Below are 17,026 nucleotides of genomic sequence, written 5' to 3'. Positions count from 1 at the left end.
TTCAAATTCAAATTTAATAATTTCCAAAAGTCTCCTCTAGTTCTAATGTTTGCTACAACCTTGGTATTGATTTCTGCACTGTGTTGTGTACAAACCAAGTAGAAAAACTACTACTAATGGTTTTGATGCCTCTGTCCTCTTCTCTTTCTCTGTGCCCTCTCTCAGAGCCGTACAGCCCTGCTGTGTGGGTGATGATGTTTGTTATGTGCCTGACCGTGGTGGCAGTGACGGTTTTTATCTTTGAGTTCTTCAGTCCAGTGGGGTACAACCGCAGCCTTCAGAGTGGCAAGAGTGAGTCCGGTTTATTCTTAGTCCTGCACGTAACCTTCAATAATAATAATTAGTAGTCTCAAGTGTTATTTTAACAGAGATAAATGTGCACAGTTGCTTGTCAGTCGCTGAGTTTATTCAGGAGTTCACCTCTCTCTTTATTGGCCTGGACGTGGGTTTGATATCTGTGGTGCAGGCAGTTTCTCAGATACTCATGTATAATAAAGCACTGCAGACATGTGCTCTGTATTCCTCTCCCTCCTCTGTTCTCTTCTTCATCCTCTGGCACTGGCACCCCTCTCACGCCTCATCGTCTGCATAGCTTAGGAAGCCTTTTTTTTAATCAGTTATGATAGTTTGTTTTGAGCTCATGAAGTGCCTTTAAAATTCAAGGCCATGTTGAAATTCTTTATTTGTCTGTTTCGCTTGCTTTTCCCTGTCAGAGGCCGGAGGTTCTACGTTCACAATAGGGAAGTCAATCTGGCTTCTTTGGGCACTGGTCTTTAATAACTCCGTTCCAGTGGAGAACCCCAAAGGAACTACTAGCAAGATCATGGTTCTTGTCTGGGCTTTCTTTGCTGTCATCTTCCTGGCTAGCTACACTGCCAACCTGGCTGCCTTCATGATCCAAGAGGAATACATTGACACTGTGTCTGGCCTCAGCGATAAAAAGGTAAGGGAATAGCGGTTTCAGAGATACTGTAGAAGCAGAGAGAGCTTGTGTTTATTAGTGCGTATAGATGGACATATAAAGTTTTCATAATTCGTGATGTGGTGTTGACATGGATTTTGGGATCAATATTCTTTAAGACTACAGAGACTAGAGTTAGACTGGAATTTGAGATTGACAGTAGCTTAAATTGGCTGTTAAGTGGATAAACAGCATGAAGAAACATTTTCTCACTGTTTGTCTTTTGAAGAGCCTATGCTTTCAAAGTATTACTGAAATGACACACATTTTGGAAGAAAGACTATTACGTTGATTTTAAAATGTAATAAAATATGTATAAACTTTAGATTTTAAATATCACAGTTTCCACAAAAATATTAACCAGCACTACTGTTCTTAAGCAGCAACAAATATGTAGAATGATTTCTGAAGAATCATGGGAAGGAGATTTATTTTCAAAACATGTAAAAATCAACCTCAAACTTTTTAATGGTGTACAGACAAACACACACACTTGCAAGTATTTGATAGCCCTGCATTCTCATCTTTACTGTTTGGCCATTCAGCTCCTGTATTACATGAAAAGCTGCCTAGTTCTATAAAATACCTTATCATAGCTAACAATAAGGACAATTTATACTCAATCTTCTGCTAGCAACCGGAGTATATTGCCTCAACTTGTTCTTGCGTTTTAATACGGTGGTAGTGCGCGTGGGTCTGTGAGATGTTCAGTAATTTGCCATTCTAGCGTGGAAATGTTCCTTTGCCCTCGCTCTTAGTGTTGACCTTGAAGAATCTACAGGGATTCTTGAGGAAACACACTGACATAAAAAACAAAACAATGTTTTGCTTTCATGGCAAATGAATGTACTTATGTACACTAAATATGTACCCATTGTGTTTGTGTCACTTTCAGAAAAGAAGCTACATCAAATACTGGATACTTAAAGTCATTTAACTTGCGGTGGCTTTTGTTGGTTCTTTTTCTAAGTGCCTTGTGTTCATTTTGTAATCCCTTTTTAAATGAAAATAGTTTCCCCCATCTGCTTCACTATTGTGAAGCGGAATGAACACAATGTGCATGTCAGCACTGCTGCTTTGTGTATTGTTCTGTGTTTATGATGTATTATAGTTGGTTTTGACAGCTGCAGTAGCTCTAGTCTGTTTCTAACATGCGTTCACTGTCACACGTCATTCATGTTTATTCTTGCAATTTTTTTTCATTGTGCTCTATTGTTAGTCCACTAATTACTTTGAAAAAAACAAATGCAACATCAATTTCAATCACTGTTTCATACTGTTTCCCTCTCTCAGTTTCAGCACCCCACAGAGCAGTACCCCCCTTTGAAGTTTGGAACGGTCCCTAACGGAAGCACAGAGAAAAACATCCGCAGTAACTATCCAGACATGCACCAGTACATGATCAAATACAACCAGAGAAGTGTGGAGGACGCCATCTCCCACCTCAAGTCTGGGTCTGTGCTGGTTTTCTTACTCTCACTGTCTTCCGTCATTCTATTTCTCATACAGTTTTGAATTTTGTATTGTATTGTATAATGGTTTTCAGCTTTAGTTTTAATGGTGCATAGATGATTCTTTCTTGTTTGTAATGTATATTTAACTGCATTTGAAACTACCATTACTAATCACCCTAGCTTTTCATTTGGACTAGATCCACATTGGAGTTCAAGAGTGTTTCATAAGCAACAACAAAAAAATAAAAATAAAAAGTTGTATTTTTGTTATTCTGTTTAATTTCCATTCACAATGAAATGTGCACATTTATAGTTTTGGGATCAAGTGATAAAAACCTACTGTTTTTGTAAGATTTCTAAAACTGATCATGGAGCCCAAACCATAAGGCCTATAGATTTGAAATTTGGTGGTATGGTAGAACTATTGGCCATTACTTTATGCCGCACAAGGACACAGCCCAAACAGCCAAGTGGGGGCGCTATAATGAAGATAAATGCGTTTTAGGTTGTACATTTTGAACTGTGTATCTCCTGAACCGTATATCACTGGAACCATGATCTCTAAATGTAATCCTTGAGTCAAGACAAACCAAACGTAGATCCTAAATGTAATTTCTGTTCTTTGTGGGTGTGGCCCAGTTTGCTCAAAAGTCTACAACCTCGAAATGCAAGATTTTCATAAAATGACAGATGGACAATAGATGGGGCTACAACAGTGATAAATTTGAGTGGTCAGATCTCTACTCTAATTGTCCTGAAATAACGGATTGTCTGAGAAATGCTTTATAATAAAAACAAAAACAAATTCTTAAAGTTCCAGCCCTGATCATTTCAGTGTAGCTTTCATTCCTTTGCAAACTCATTTATATTTCTGTTAACGAAAATACTTCCGCTGTGTTTATTTAGTTTCTGTCTTTGTAATTGTTTACATAAACAATAATAACCTTGTTTTCAACATGTTATCTAACATCTCTCACTTTTCCTCTCGCTTCCTTACACCTCCCAGCCCCGAGTTCCTTTACGATGTGTTTGCACTTTTTTCCCTCCTCCCACACTTCCTCTGTTAGCCCTGTACACCTCACACACTTTTCCTCTATTTATCATGAGTTGTTAATCCACACCATGGTTTTCCTGAGCCTGTCATTTCCTTATCCATTTTTAGCAAAAGTGATAATATAATGCCGCCACACTACAACTTTCCTCTCTGCTCTCTTTCTGTCTATCACCCTCCTCCATCCCACTCTCTGTCTCTTCTGACTCATACTCTTCCTGTCTGTGTGTGCAGAAAGCTGGATGCCTTAATCTATGATGCAGCCGTGTTGAACTACATGGCTCGTAAAGATGAAGGCTGCAAAGTAATGACCATCGGCTCAGGGAAAGTATTCGCCACAACTGGTTACGGCATCGCCCTGATCAAGAACTCCCGCTGGAAACGACCATTGGACCTGGCCTTACTGCAGCTGGTGGGCGATGGTGAGAGTCTAAAGGTTCTGCAGTATCAAAGTGCTAAAATTGAAGGAATTGTATATTAGTGCATTTATGCTGTTGGGATGTAGGAGATTAAAGTCTTTTTTATGCATGTTTAACAAGACTTCATTAGCCTGTACTGCTAGCTTCAAGCCATCTTCCCAGCCATTTTGTTGTAATCCAGTTTCCTTAATATGACGCAATATGTATCTGTTGTCTGCCAGGTGACATTTGTCTTTGTGCTAGCAGGCTGTTTACTGATTTAAAGGAGGTGTTAGCAACCTATTGATGCATAAAAGAGATGTATCATGTATCAAAGATTCAGTCTTGGGAATGACAGAAGTGGTGTGTGTGTGTGAGAGAGAGAAATGGAGAAAGTAAGTCTGCTCTGTTCCAAAACCTATGAACTGCCTGATGCAGGATTGTGGGTCATCAAGCTGTGTATTTAAAGACCCCATGTGGTGAAAATCAAGTTTTTAATGTTGTTTATATGTCTATATGGTGTTTTTAATATGCTTTAAGTCAACACCATTGCAGTATTTTCTGCAGTGAACCAAAGACAGTCTCAAAAACGCTGGTGTTTCTGACGTCACAAACTACCTTGTAACCAATCACGTCAACGTGTGATCGTCAACGAGTTGATCTCTGAGCTGGTGTGAGTGAGTGGAGCCAAGGGTGTAGAGTTACATTCAAGCTATTTTAAGGCATGAAGAATTTTTTTTTTTTTAATTCCAAAGTAGTCAGTTAGACAGTTCCATAATGGTTAGGAAAACTACACAGGCAGTTGCCTGTGTTGGCAGCAGGTAGCTAGTCAGCTCACTAGGTTTTGGAACCAAGCAATTGTGTGAGATGTGTGTGTTGAGTGACTGTCCTATCACACTCCATAGAGGATTAGCTGTTATGGATTTGCAATGTCAGAGTGGAACGCATCTGATTCAAATGTGCTTGTCCAAGTACTAATTCTTTAATTGTCATTTATACACCATCCTCCCTGCCTTCTCCCAACACACACATACACAAACACATAAATGTACTAGCTATCTCACACAGTGTTTTGTTTCAACTGGATGGTTTGTTTGATTGCTGTTTAAATCCTCTTTGGCTTTTGGTGTGTCAGAGAGAGAGAGAATGAAAGAATGTGTGTGTACGCCAGGTTCCCACAGTGCGATCGTCACACTGGTGCCAGGTTCTATTAGCTAACACCACAATTTAACAGCTGAGAAGCTTAACAAGTGAAATGAACAGTGACTTTTTTTATTCATTTGGTTGGTGGTTGTTCTGGTGGGTGTTTTATCTGATGTTATTTTCTGAATTCTGTCCTTGTTTTACATTTAAAATGTTAAAAACCATTGTGGTTTTCTGGGGATAATGAGTATATATATATTCAAATATTTTAATCTCATTGATTTAATCACTCTTATCTGCTCTTATCACTCTTCTTTTTCAAAATGCTTCATTGGACAATCATGAAAGAAAATGTCAGTGCTGTTGCTAAAGGTTGCCTTTTAAAGGTTGCCTTTTCTACATAAGCATATTTGTTGATGGCATACTGTATCAACACAAAATAACATGTACAATTCTTAACTGATGAAATTGTGCCAATCCAAGAAATTAGCTCTGAAGCTTAAACATGTGGGAAGTTACTATGGAGGTACTGAATAATTTTTTTGCTGTACAACAGCTTCAACTATAATTTGTACTTTTATGTTTCTTTAGAGCCTTTAAAAGCCCCAGGAAACCACTTGTCCATCTTGCAGCCTTTTCATTTCTTTTAAACTCTGCAGGTAACCTTATTGGTCAGTACCACGTAAAAGCACTTCTTACCTGCTAAAAGCGTTTTGTTATTTTATCTCTGGGCCAGCAGCTTTCTTTGCTGTGGTCGTCCAGAATAGTCCTTTTACCTACTAACAATTTCAGATGACTTATTACAGTGGTCAAAGATGCCTCTGCGGTTCCGATCTGTTTATAAAAGTGTTGACCTTTAAGGTTGATCCAAGAGCAATGTTTGCTTTAGCATGATAGTGGTTTAGGTCAGGACGGGATCAGAGGGGGCTGCACAGGGAACAGTGTTGGAGGTCACACAAATGGCACAGACTGGCTGTCTGCCTGAGCTTAAAGACCTTGCTAAAGCATTAGCTGTTAAAATGTGCCCACTTAATCGTGCCAACCCTGAGTTCCATTGCCAAACAGAAGCTGTTATGGCAAGAGCAAAGGTGTGAAAGTATGTCTACATGTGTTAGAATGTGCTATGCGCACATTTGTACTGAATGTGTGGGTGTGTATTTGTAACTTAGCGTGCATCTATGAAGCTGTGCAAGTGTGTGAATGGTGTCTATGTGTTTATAATATAGCTGTGTGTGTGTATATATATATGTATGTTCTCAGTATGACACACCTGCTAAGTTTGGCTGTGGTCAGTGAAGTGGTTTGCCAGAGCCACTGGCAGGAGTCAGAAGGAGGTGAATGGACAGTGTCAACAGAGTGAGGCAGTGCTCGGATCCAAGCTGGGCTCGTGCTGTTATCTGTTCAAGTCCCATGTGGGATTCAGCTTGCGCTTCCTCGTCCTGCTTGACTGCATTTTCTTTTGTGAAATGTTTTATGTGATGTGTCTGCGGCATCTCATCTACATTGTGATTAATGCCCGCAGGTTACGCTTGCTGGATAGTTTGTTTGATAGCATAAGAGACAGATGCCATAATTCAAACTCTGTGAGAACAACGCAACTGTCATTTACAGTGTGATGGGTGATGATGTACTTTTATTATGTTACACAGCACTATTTTGAGATGGCCCATACTGAGATAACGTGGTGCAGTTGGCCAGTTCTCATCAAAGCAGTTAATGCTGCAGTACATGCCTCGGTCTAGTAAGGATTGCAGTAATTCACAAGCTCGTCTTTCTGTAGATAAAAGGTGAGATTCTGATTTTCTCTTGAGTTTGCAGCAGGCCTGACCATCTTCCAGCACAATTAAATGATTATGATCTCACCCTTTCACTGTTCGGTCTCCCTCTCTGTCCTCTTGTTTTTCTGCCCTCTGCCTATCACTCTGTTGCTCCTTCTTTATTTTATTTTCCCTTTCCTGTTCCATCTTTCACAACCAAATATGTACATCCACATGTACTGTTTTCCCCGTCGCCATCTGTCTTCATCCCTCTTTTTATGTTAACTTTATCCTCTCTGAATAGAAAAGGTGCTTCTGCTATTTGTCATAATGACAAAGTCACTCTCTTCTTCTTTTCCACATGCCTTTTACTTATTTCTTCACATCCTCTCATTTCCCATGATACAATGCAGCATTGAAAAGACAAAGAACTTTGCTCTCCTTCCTTTTTTATCTTCTCATTTACCCTCTGAGGAAAAGAGGATATGGGTAGATCATTATGCAGGACCTAGCCTTTGCTAGCCTACAGGCCTCTTGCTCTCTTCCCCTTCCTTTCACTCTTTGAAAATTAACAAAAACTTCCCCATTTGATCAGCGTCTAAACATACCTTCACAGTAATGTTCCCATTTACCCACAGGAACCTGTTCACTTGGCCTCTGACCTGTAATGTTTTCAGTATAAAACTCTACAGATCTCAAAATAGCACCTGACTTAGGTTCACAACAGATTTACACACATTTAGTATTAGCATCTGCTTCCTGCTACAGCAAGCATGTGGGAAAGGCAACTCAATGCCATATTGCATTCATACATGTTTTATTGATACATCTGTGCCAAGTAGTTGTATCACTTATTAAATGAGAAAATGAGTAATGTTAATGCATTGTATTTCTCTCCCCTCTCCACTCAGATGAGATTGAGATGCTAGAGCGTCTCTGGCTCTCAGGGATCTGTCATAATGATAAAATTGAAGTGATGAGCTCCAAACTAGACATAGACAACATGGCCGGTGTTTTCTACATGCTGCTGGTGGCCATGGGCCTAAGTCTGCTGGTCTTCGCCTGGGAACACCTGGTTTACTGGAGGCTGCGGCACTGCATGAACAAAATGGGCCAGTCCGGCAAACTGGACTTCCTACTCGCCTTCAGCAGGGTGAGAGAGAGTGTGAAGTGAGAGTGTAAAGTGAAAGAGTGAGTGATTATTAGTCACTGGATGAAAGACATATGGAAGAGTTTGAGTAGAAGAAAGATGGTAACATGGACATGCCTGTGGTATTACAGATGGGGTGAGAGTGATGCAATGAAAGCTGATTTGCCCTTATTATCAAAATATGACTTAACAATTTATTGTACTCTTAGGGAATGTATAGCTGCTGCAGTTTTGAAGATGAAACTGCACAAGGTGGGGTTAAAGTCACAGTTCCTGGCCACCATCACACTGCCATGATTCCTGCTTCTTCCTCACATGTGGTCACTTCAGCTGTATCCAATCCAGCCATCGCCATGGTGCAGCAGCAGCAACCACAACAGCCTCAACCTCCTCAGTCTTACAAAACACCTCTTCCTGGTTCCCCTCCCACAATTGTTCATTCTGGAGCAGCCCTGGGTCCTGCAAATACTCAACTTATAGGAGCTCCGCTCCCATGCACTACTTTCTTACCCCGGCCAGATCGCAGACTGGCGGTTGTGGACCGCTGGAGATTACCCAAAACCGCTAGTGCCACCACCTCCATGGGTGTGAGAGGAGCCCTAGCAGAAACAGGGCCCTTACCCCAAAAGGTGGCACCTACCTGGGCAAGTGGTGGAGGTACGGGTAGTGGTCTAGATGGATATAAGCGCTACTATGGACCTATTGATCCGGAGGGACTTGGGACATGTCTGGAACAACAGACAGGTTCTCAAACTCCAAAAACTGTCCCCAGAGCCCACCAACAACCCCCACCAACTAGTGTGGCTTTCTATCAGGAGAAGGGCATGGACCATGGCATGGGGAAGAAGGTGGGAGTGGGTACTGGTGGAGGGGGTCAGGGTAGAGGGGTTAAATCTCTGGGAACTCCAAGGCTTCCTCCTAAAAGCCAGGCCCCAGCCCCGCTGACACCTAACCCCCCGCTGCAGCACCCCTCTCCCCCTCTCCCTTCATCCTTCTGGAGGAAGCGGCGACCAAAAAAGCCCAAAGAACCTGGTGGCCCACTGTATGAAAACATCCTGCCACTGGGCCGGAGAGGTGGAGGCAGGGAAGCGAGTCGAAGACCGAGACCCTCTCCTCCTCTCCCCATCCCTGTGCCAGTCACACATTCCCCATCCTACACTCCTCCATCACCATCTCCCTCACTCCCCTACACCTCCACATCATCCTCCTCATCCACTACCAGCTCCTCAACCACTTCGTCAGCCACATCCTCACGTTCCACCTCTCCTTCATCCACTTCCACAGCATCATCTCGCAGCACCCGAGATAGAGAAGGTGAGGAAGAGGATGAGGAGGATTTGGATGAGCTGACTGAAGAATCTAGTCTTCTGCAGGGCCACAACAGAACCAGGGACAGAGAACGGTCTATCCTTTCCCCTAGATCTCTCACTCATGGACCTCCTCCTCCTATACCCCCACGTAAACCATGGGGCACCTTTGGAGACAGGGAGCATAAGAAGGACAGAGAAAGAGAGAGGGGTGGCAGTCAGTTAGCACAGCTCCAGGAATGGTGGGCAGGGTGGGCAGAGAGAGAGAGGGACAGAGAGAGGAGTAGTGGAGCCCAGGGAGACACAGAAAGGAAAAGAGAGAAGAAACGTAGGAAAGAGAGAGACAAAGAGAAAAAGAAAAAGAGGAAGAAAAACAAAAAACGGAAAAAGAGGGAGGAGCGTGAAAGGGAAAGAGAAAGAGAAAGGAAGCGTCGCAAGGTGAAAAAGAAGAAAAAGAAGGCGATGAAAACAAAAAAAAAGAAGAAAGTGTCTTCCGGTAAGCGGTCAGAGCCAGAGGAGGGTGATGCTGAGGCAGAGAGAGATGGAGAAGGGGATGGGGATAGAGAAGGAGAGTACTCATCATTTTCCACTCAATACCGCAGCGCATTTGTGGACAAAGGCAGTCTTTCAGCTTGGGAGGGAGAGAGAGAACGTGGGAGGAGAGATGGTGGTGAGGACGAGGGGGACGATAGAGAGGACGAGAGTGGGGGGGGTAGAGGAAGGGAGAGAAGACCCAAAAGCTCCCATTCACAACATCGACCATCCAGTAAACGCTATCCCAACCTCAACAAACTCCCCTCTTCAGTCAAATTCTGGGTCAGTGGAGGAGAAGCAGGTGGCACTGAGGCCTCCGGACCCTCCCCTCCCTCCTCTTTACATACGCTCCTCTCCTCGTCCAAGAGACGGAGGAGTAGTGGGGTAGAGAGAGAGGCAGAAGGGAGAGTAGGAGAGCGCAAGCCACTGCTTCTCCACTATGAAAGGGGGCGAGTTAACACAAGAGAAGGCCTGTCCCTCCATGAGTGGGACTCTGAGGACGAGGAGGAGGAAGGGGAAGAAGAAGAGAGAGAGAGAGAACGAGAGAGGGAGAGAATAGAGGAGAGAGTGCAGCGTGCAGGGAGAGGAGCAGTGTCTGAGTCAGAGAGGGACAGAATAAGAGCAGAGGAAAGCTTTTCTGATGAGGGGTCCTCAGGAGAGTTTGGCCGTTTTGAGAGGTACTGGGAAGGAACTGGTGTAGGTGGAGCCAGCGGAATTGGGGGTGGGGGCTGGTTTTTTGGAACATACCCTGCTCGAGAGAAAGGTGGAAGTGTCAATAGTAGAGATGATTCCATTTTGGGTCGGGCTGAAGGGTGGGGTGTGGCAGGTGATTTCTGGGCTTCAGGTCCAGGGATTGGATGGGGTTCTGGTGGAGGCAGTGGAGGGCTGGGTTCACAGTGGCCACCCCCTCCCACCTCCCTTCCACCACCGCGACGCTATTGGTCAGTGGACAAATTACAGATGAAGGGTGAGAAGCGTAGCCGCAGTGGGCCAAAAAGCAAAGGTCAGAGGTCTCGGGATAGAATGCAAGATGCAGCATCATGTACGTGTACACAGTATGGGCACGGTAGGCCCCACATACACCACAAACACAGCAGTGCTCAGTCCCATAGTCAGGAGGATCTGCTTCCTCACTGCCACAGCTTCAGTGGAAGCTCTCGGCCCAAAGCTCCCCCTAATCCTGATAAATCCAAATCCGGAAGCCAGTCCAACCTAAGTTCCCAGCAAGCCCAGCTCTCAGAACACATACCCCAGGCATCACCCTCCTCACCTCAGCCACTCCTACCCTCATTATCTGTTCCTTCTGCTCCCAACTCCCTACCCATGCCCATTCCTCCACCTCCATCCTCTGCATCCATGTCCCCTCCACCTGTGCTTTCCCCTGGGGCTGCTTCCGGCTCCTCCCAAGCAGCCACCGCCAGTGCTAAGCTTCAGTACCAGAGACTTCGGTCTGTGCCCCAGCCAAGACGATTCTACTCCCCACACCTGCCACTCAAAGCCAAGAGCTTATGCTCACGCCGTGGTTCTGCCCATTTCTCCAGCCTAGAGAGTGAAGTATGACACGGGGCTTCGCTGCTGCGCGTGTGTGTGAGCTCTACTGTGAAGCGCAGCTGGAGTGTGATGCACATACATGCGCCGCACCAAGACGAGGAAAACGTCCACGACAGTGACCAGAGCAGCAAAGATACAGCAGTCAAAGCAGGGAAAGGCTCAACAAATTATGCCGCGGTCACTATGGATACTCCAGCCGTGCTCCATCTCCGGTCTGAGCTGAGTATTATGATGTCCTCTGTGCTCCTCTCCTCCAATGAGAACAGTGGATAGCAAATGTCTGGGATATTTCTGTGAGTAATGATGTCATGTTTACACATATACACTCCCTCAAACAAGGAAAAGACATTTTTGGATCGTCCACATACAACATGTGACAGACAACAAATACTGCTGTGGCTGAAACTGGCTATTCAGTTTATTTACAGATGACTAAAAATTAATATATATTCAATCTGAATGCAGTCTTGGAGAGTCTCAGATGATCAGCATCAACCCACTGACTGAAAAATTGTCTCCATGGCAACCTGATGCTCATAGATACAGAAATACCCTTTTTTCTTTCTTTTTTCTTTTCTTTTTCTTTCTTTTTTTGACACTTGCAACAGTGATGTTATGGCATCAGTACCTGTTTGGCTTCCTCTTTTAAGGCCATGCTGGAAAATTATTAATTGAAATTTGACCTCAAAGTTAACAAAGAGTAAACTGTCACTCTTTCTGTATTTCTGATTTAAAGATAATCAGAATCTACATGGAGCCATTTCACTCATCAGAACTCTTGTTGTCCTATCAGAACTCCAATGCCATGGTGTCACTTTGACATCAAATAGGGATGACTTTATGTTCTAAAGAGACAGACTTCAAAAGATAAACAATAAGAACACAAACAAAACAAAAATGTAGCAATTTTTTCTGTATTTTTTTTTTTTTTTTCCTTTCAGGTTTCCTTTTCTTTAATGCTGTTTATTGCTCTCACTGTGGTCGTATTTTAACAAAAGGGTAAACCAGCTGTGTCTGATGTTAAATAGTGGGATTATAGATGTGAAGGCAATTTTTAATGAGTTATTTCTTTTGATAACAGAATTTTCAAATTGTCACAACTAGATCCACGGCACTGCCCAAAGTGATGGTCCTTTCTTTGCATACAAGCAATACTTGTCTTTCATCATATGATGATGGGTTGCAATATTTATGATTGGCACTAGATGGCTACATAATATTAAAAACCGTATGTTAACAATTATAAATGGTGGACCAAGAGTGGATCATGCTTGTTTTGTTCCTTAATCATTAGGTTTCGAACTGACAGCTTGCTGTGTTTCTAGGATGGTTAAGGGCAATGTTTAAAAAAGCTGAGGCTGTTGTTGTCACTGATTGTGCATTATCAAGTCAAGCCTACTTCCAGTGCAGAGTTGCATATAATAAAGCACAAGTTGCTGGCTCTTGTCAGTGCAAATGTTAACATATGATAATGAAGAGTCAAGGACAAACATTTCTTATCGATTTTTAACCAAAAGCATCCTACACCATTTATTTTGGCTAGAGTATTGATGTCAATCATACAGAGATTCGGTTTCTGAATACCTATTTGACGTCAGGCACCGCTTATTTGCCCGTGTTGTAGTTGAATGTAGCTTTGAAATGATTTAGCAAAAAGTAGACATGCGGTAGATTTTGTAGCATTCTGGATACAGTTACTCATCACAAGAAGTGACAATTACACTTTTATTCTGGGGGGCATAGAGGGCTTGTACATGTCGTCACAGATCAACAGATTTGATTGCCCTTTATTTGATATAAGTGATGTTTGTCTCCCTTTCATATCTTGTTCATTTAAACAAGACCCCCTGGGGAAGGTTCGTCATCAACTACAATAAAATTTAGGGCTTTTTCACATTTTAAAGACCCACCTGTCATCGCATGAGTCAAGAAATAACAAGCTCAGGTATTGAATTGCGTGTTGTGTAATTTGAATCACACACAGCCACTTAATCCCCTCGGTCAGCGTTTCTTCCAATGCCGGGAATACGGGTGCGTCAGCGGAAAGTCCACCGCACCCGGCATGGAAGGGGGAGGGGCAGGAAGATGGATGTAGAATGATTGAATTAATATAGTGTGCCATGAGTACACTTGATCTGTCATTGACCCTTACTGAGTTAGAAGGCGCTAACACAGAATTCTGTGACTGCATGTACAGAACAGACTTATAATTCCCATGTAGCTTTTTCTTGAGAACAAAAAAGAAATATTATCTCTATATACTATGTTTTTGAGAATGTATCATGTTATGCTGTGAATTGACATAGATATTTTATTGCCCATTGTATTCAGTTTTCATTGCCATCATATAATTTATCTATACAAAATATATATATATGTACAAATAAATATATACATATATATACAGACAGGTATATATATATATAATGAGTTAAGTTTGATATACTTGGAGGAAGTGGTAGAAATAGTTTTAAATGTTTTAGCTTTGTAGCAATTCTAGACTCTGGAGACATTTTTGAATTTTGATTCCTCCTATATGACTGTGAAAACATTAGTGCCTGTGAAGAAGAAAAAAAAAACAAGTCTAATATCCTTTCATCCATCCATCCATCCTTCTGTCCATCTTTTTTTATTTATAGCAGATCTTCACAATTACTCTGATACTACCTAAATAGCTTTCATATCATTTGTGTTTTAGCTCTTTGCCCTCATCGCTGTCTGTCCTTTTGATATTCTGCCATTCCAACTGTCGATCTAGCCAGTTAGTATTCCATCCATCCATTCAGCCACCCATCAGTCCATCAGTCTAATAATAACTACTGATTTCTTCTTATTTTGTAGTTTTCAAATATTTTTTCCACAACACCATTGATTAGGCAACTTAAACAATGTACCTCTGGCATTTTCCTTTTTTAGATATTTTTAATCTCTGTTTATCCCTCTGTATGTTCTCTCAGTTAGCAAAAAACAAAACAAGAAAAAAAAAAAAAAAAAACAGAGACCAGTAGCTACTGTGTTCCTGCTCCTATCAATTGATTATTGAAGATAATGATCAATTAAAGTTATGATGTAATTGATAAATGACTGAAGAGTTGTACCTGATGACCATGACACTGTAGTGAGAGTCTGGGCTGTACTGTACACAACTCACTGTTACTGTGCTGACTATAGATGCCTGATGGGTAATGTGTGTAACTAACATAATGTTGGCGTACTGACTCATTTTGATTAGGAGGTACGGTAGGCAATATATATGTCATCCCATCTCCAAACAAACACTCGCTAAAGGCTTCCCTTTGTCAGTTTAGACTTGTGATCTGATTGTGAAATAGACAAAGTACAAGGGTTGGATATTGTTGGTAGAATTGTCCATGGTGGTCAATATTTGGCTGGGAAATTAAAGTTATTAAGGGCTGGTCAGCTGCTTTAGATTCAGTTTGGCTGTTTGTTTGTATGTCTGAGTATCAGAACAGGAGAGAAAAGACTAGTGTCTTTTTTCTACACTGATGCAACCACACTGATGCATTATGCGTAATCTGTCTGTGCATCTCATTTGCTATCAGTATTCCGTTCAAAAGTTTGGAGTCAGATTTTAATACTTTTCTTCAGCAAGGATGTATTAAACTGATCCAAAGTGGCAGTAAAGGCATTCATAATGTTACAAAAAATAATTTTAAATAAATGTTGTTCTTTTGATGTTCATCAAATAATCCTGAAAAAAAAAATGTATCACAGTATTCATAGAAATATTATCAACATTGATATTGAGAAGAAAGTTTCTTTAGCTCCAAATCAGCATATTAGAATGATATCTGAAGGGTCATGTGACACTAAAGACTGGAGTAATGATGCTGAAAATTAAGCTTTACCATCACAGGAATTTTTTTAAAATATATATTCAAATTAAACCTAAATTTACTGATCCAAACTTTTGAACGGTATTGTATTAAATATTTGGGCTTATTGATTAAGCTTTCAGCTACCAATATATTTTTAGAACTCTGTTTAAGTTCCATTTAACACACTGTATCACATATAAATCCTTTCTGCCGATTTTCCCCAGTTAACATTTAAAAGGTCTTCAGATTCCATCTGGACTTGCCAAGTGAGTGTCACAATGAATTTAAGCTCTGTAGTGAGTGAATGAGGAAGAGAAAGAGACAGATTATGTGCAGGTTTGTACTGCATACAGTTGCTTTGTAGGCGTTTCATTATTTATGTGGTGATTGTACGTGAGAAAGAGTGTGTGCGCATACAGCATTTATATATACACCAATACAAAGTCTCTATCCATCTCCTTTTTCCTCTTTTTGAATCAGATTTTTTTTTCAACTGTTTCCTCACACTCGTCGGCCTGCTATAATGCATAATTCACTCACTCAGGACAGACATACATACTCACACTCCCTGCAGCTTCAAGGATAGCACAAATCCTGCAGGTGTTCTAGAACTGTCTCTGGTTCTCTTTCTCCCTCAGGAGCTTGAGACTCAGAGTTGCTCCAGGTAGCTGTTGGCACCATGATGTGAGGCATTACTTGACAGTCAGCTCGACGGATAAAAGCGCAGCTCTTCCCTCTTGATCACAGCTGAGCAGAGATCAGTGTGTGTTTGTGTGAAAGCAGGTCAGCCCCTGTGATAGACCACTACATGTTTTACTTAGCCTACCCTTATTCCGCAAGCTGCAGCTGAACACTAACAATAATGTCTGAGATTCAAGGCTGGAAATTCACTATATTTTTGCTTTGTCATGCAATTAATGAGCTCTTACATGTTGTGAAACCCATATTTAAACAGGGTCCTTCATGTCACATCACAATCATATAATCCCATCTCCCATTCAAAATGCAGAAAGAAAAGGAGTAATTACTGTTTTACTTTAGTCTTAACAGCTAGAAATTATTCTGTCTTAAGATTTTTTTCTTTTTTCTAGCAAATCTTTTTTATTGTGAAAATTTTCTGGAGTTTTTTTTTTTACTTTCTCACTATTTTATTTAAATGATTGATGTGGCATTGTGTAAACTGCACTGTAACTAAAGGCAGTGTGAGTGTGTATGTGTGTGACAGGCAGCAGTTGAGGATGTTTATTGCCTTTTCACTGTACAGTCCAGACAGAATTCATCCACCAATCAGAGTTTGTTTGGTTTCGACATCATGTCTTGGGAAGGGGTTTGAAGGGGTCAGTGCTAAGAATTGCTTCATAAAGAATACTCTTTAAAATACTCATTGCCTTTGCTTATTTGTCCTGTAACTGTATTTGTGTGTGTGAACGTGGGAAGGCATGTTTATGTGTTTGTCTGTGCGGGTGAGAATGTGTGTTTTGCCTTCCACACATGCCTGTGAGGGTGATGAAGTAAATTCTCTTCTATCATGGTAAGAACTTTCTTCAGTTCCTTGGTACGCGTTTCTCTGAACCTCCCCCCTCTCTATTCCTTTGAGCGATGTGTTCTGAGCTTTGATCTTTGAAGACCAGACCTGACCTTATATAAGCCAACATCTCTGTACACAGTCATGAGCCTGATGAGCTGTGATCTTCCTCTCTTGCCAGTTAAAATGACAAATACACTGCACACAGTATTGCACAATTTCATTATCAATGCTTTAACATATTAATGAATTAAGTGCAATACTGTATTCGTATTTGTGTGTTTCTGTCTTAAATCAATTTCTCTTTTTTTTTAAACTGAACTTAGTCTAGATAGATAAATGGGTAGTTAGATTAT

At 41.5% G+C, this 17,026-nt stretch overlaps 1 protein-coding gene across 1 annotated transcript in view; it reads left to right on the top strand.

The window, feature by feature from the left end:
- The window catches only part of grin2db (glutamate receptor, ionotropic, N-methyl D-aspartate 2D, b), a 77,287-nt gene extending 60,768 nt beyond the window's left edge, over positions 1-16,519 (top strand). Inside the window, exons 10-15 of the mRNA XM_084089507.1 lie at positions 166-291; positions 714-943; positions 2,255-2,415; positions 3,701-3,888; positions 7,676-7,917; positions 8,124-16,519. Of these exons, the coding sequence (XP_083945633.1) occupies positions 166-291; positions 714-943; positions 2,255-2,415; positions 3,701-3,888; positions 7,676-7,917; positions 8,124-11,315 (4,139 nt within the window). The 3' untranslated portion in view covers positions 11,316-16,519. The remainder of the gene's footprint in view (positions 1-165; positions 292-713; positions 944-2,254; positions 2,416-3,700; positions 3,889-7,675; positions 7,918-8,123) is intronic.
- Positions 16,520-17,026: the final 507 nt, after the last annotated feature.

This window comes from Abramis brama (assembly GCF_963993115.1).
Source record: "Abramis brama genome assembly, chromosome: 17".
NCBI classification, from domain to species: domain Eukaryota; kingdom Metazoa; phylum Chordata; class Actinopteri; order Cypriniformes; family Leuciscidae; genus Abramis; species Abramis brama.
This window is presented reverse-complemented; position numbering and strand designations above follow the sequence as displayed.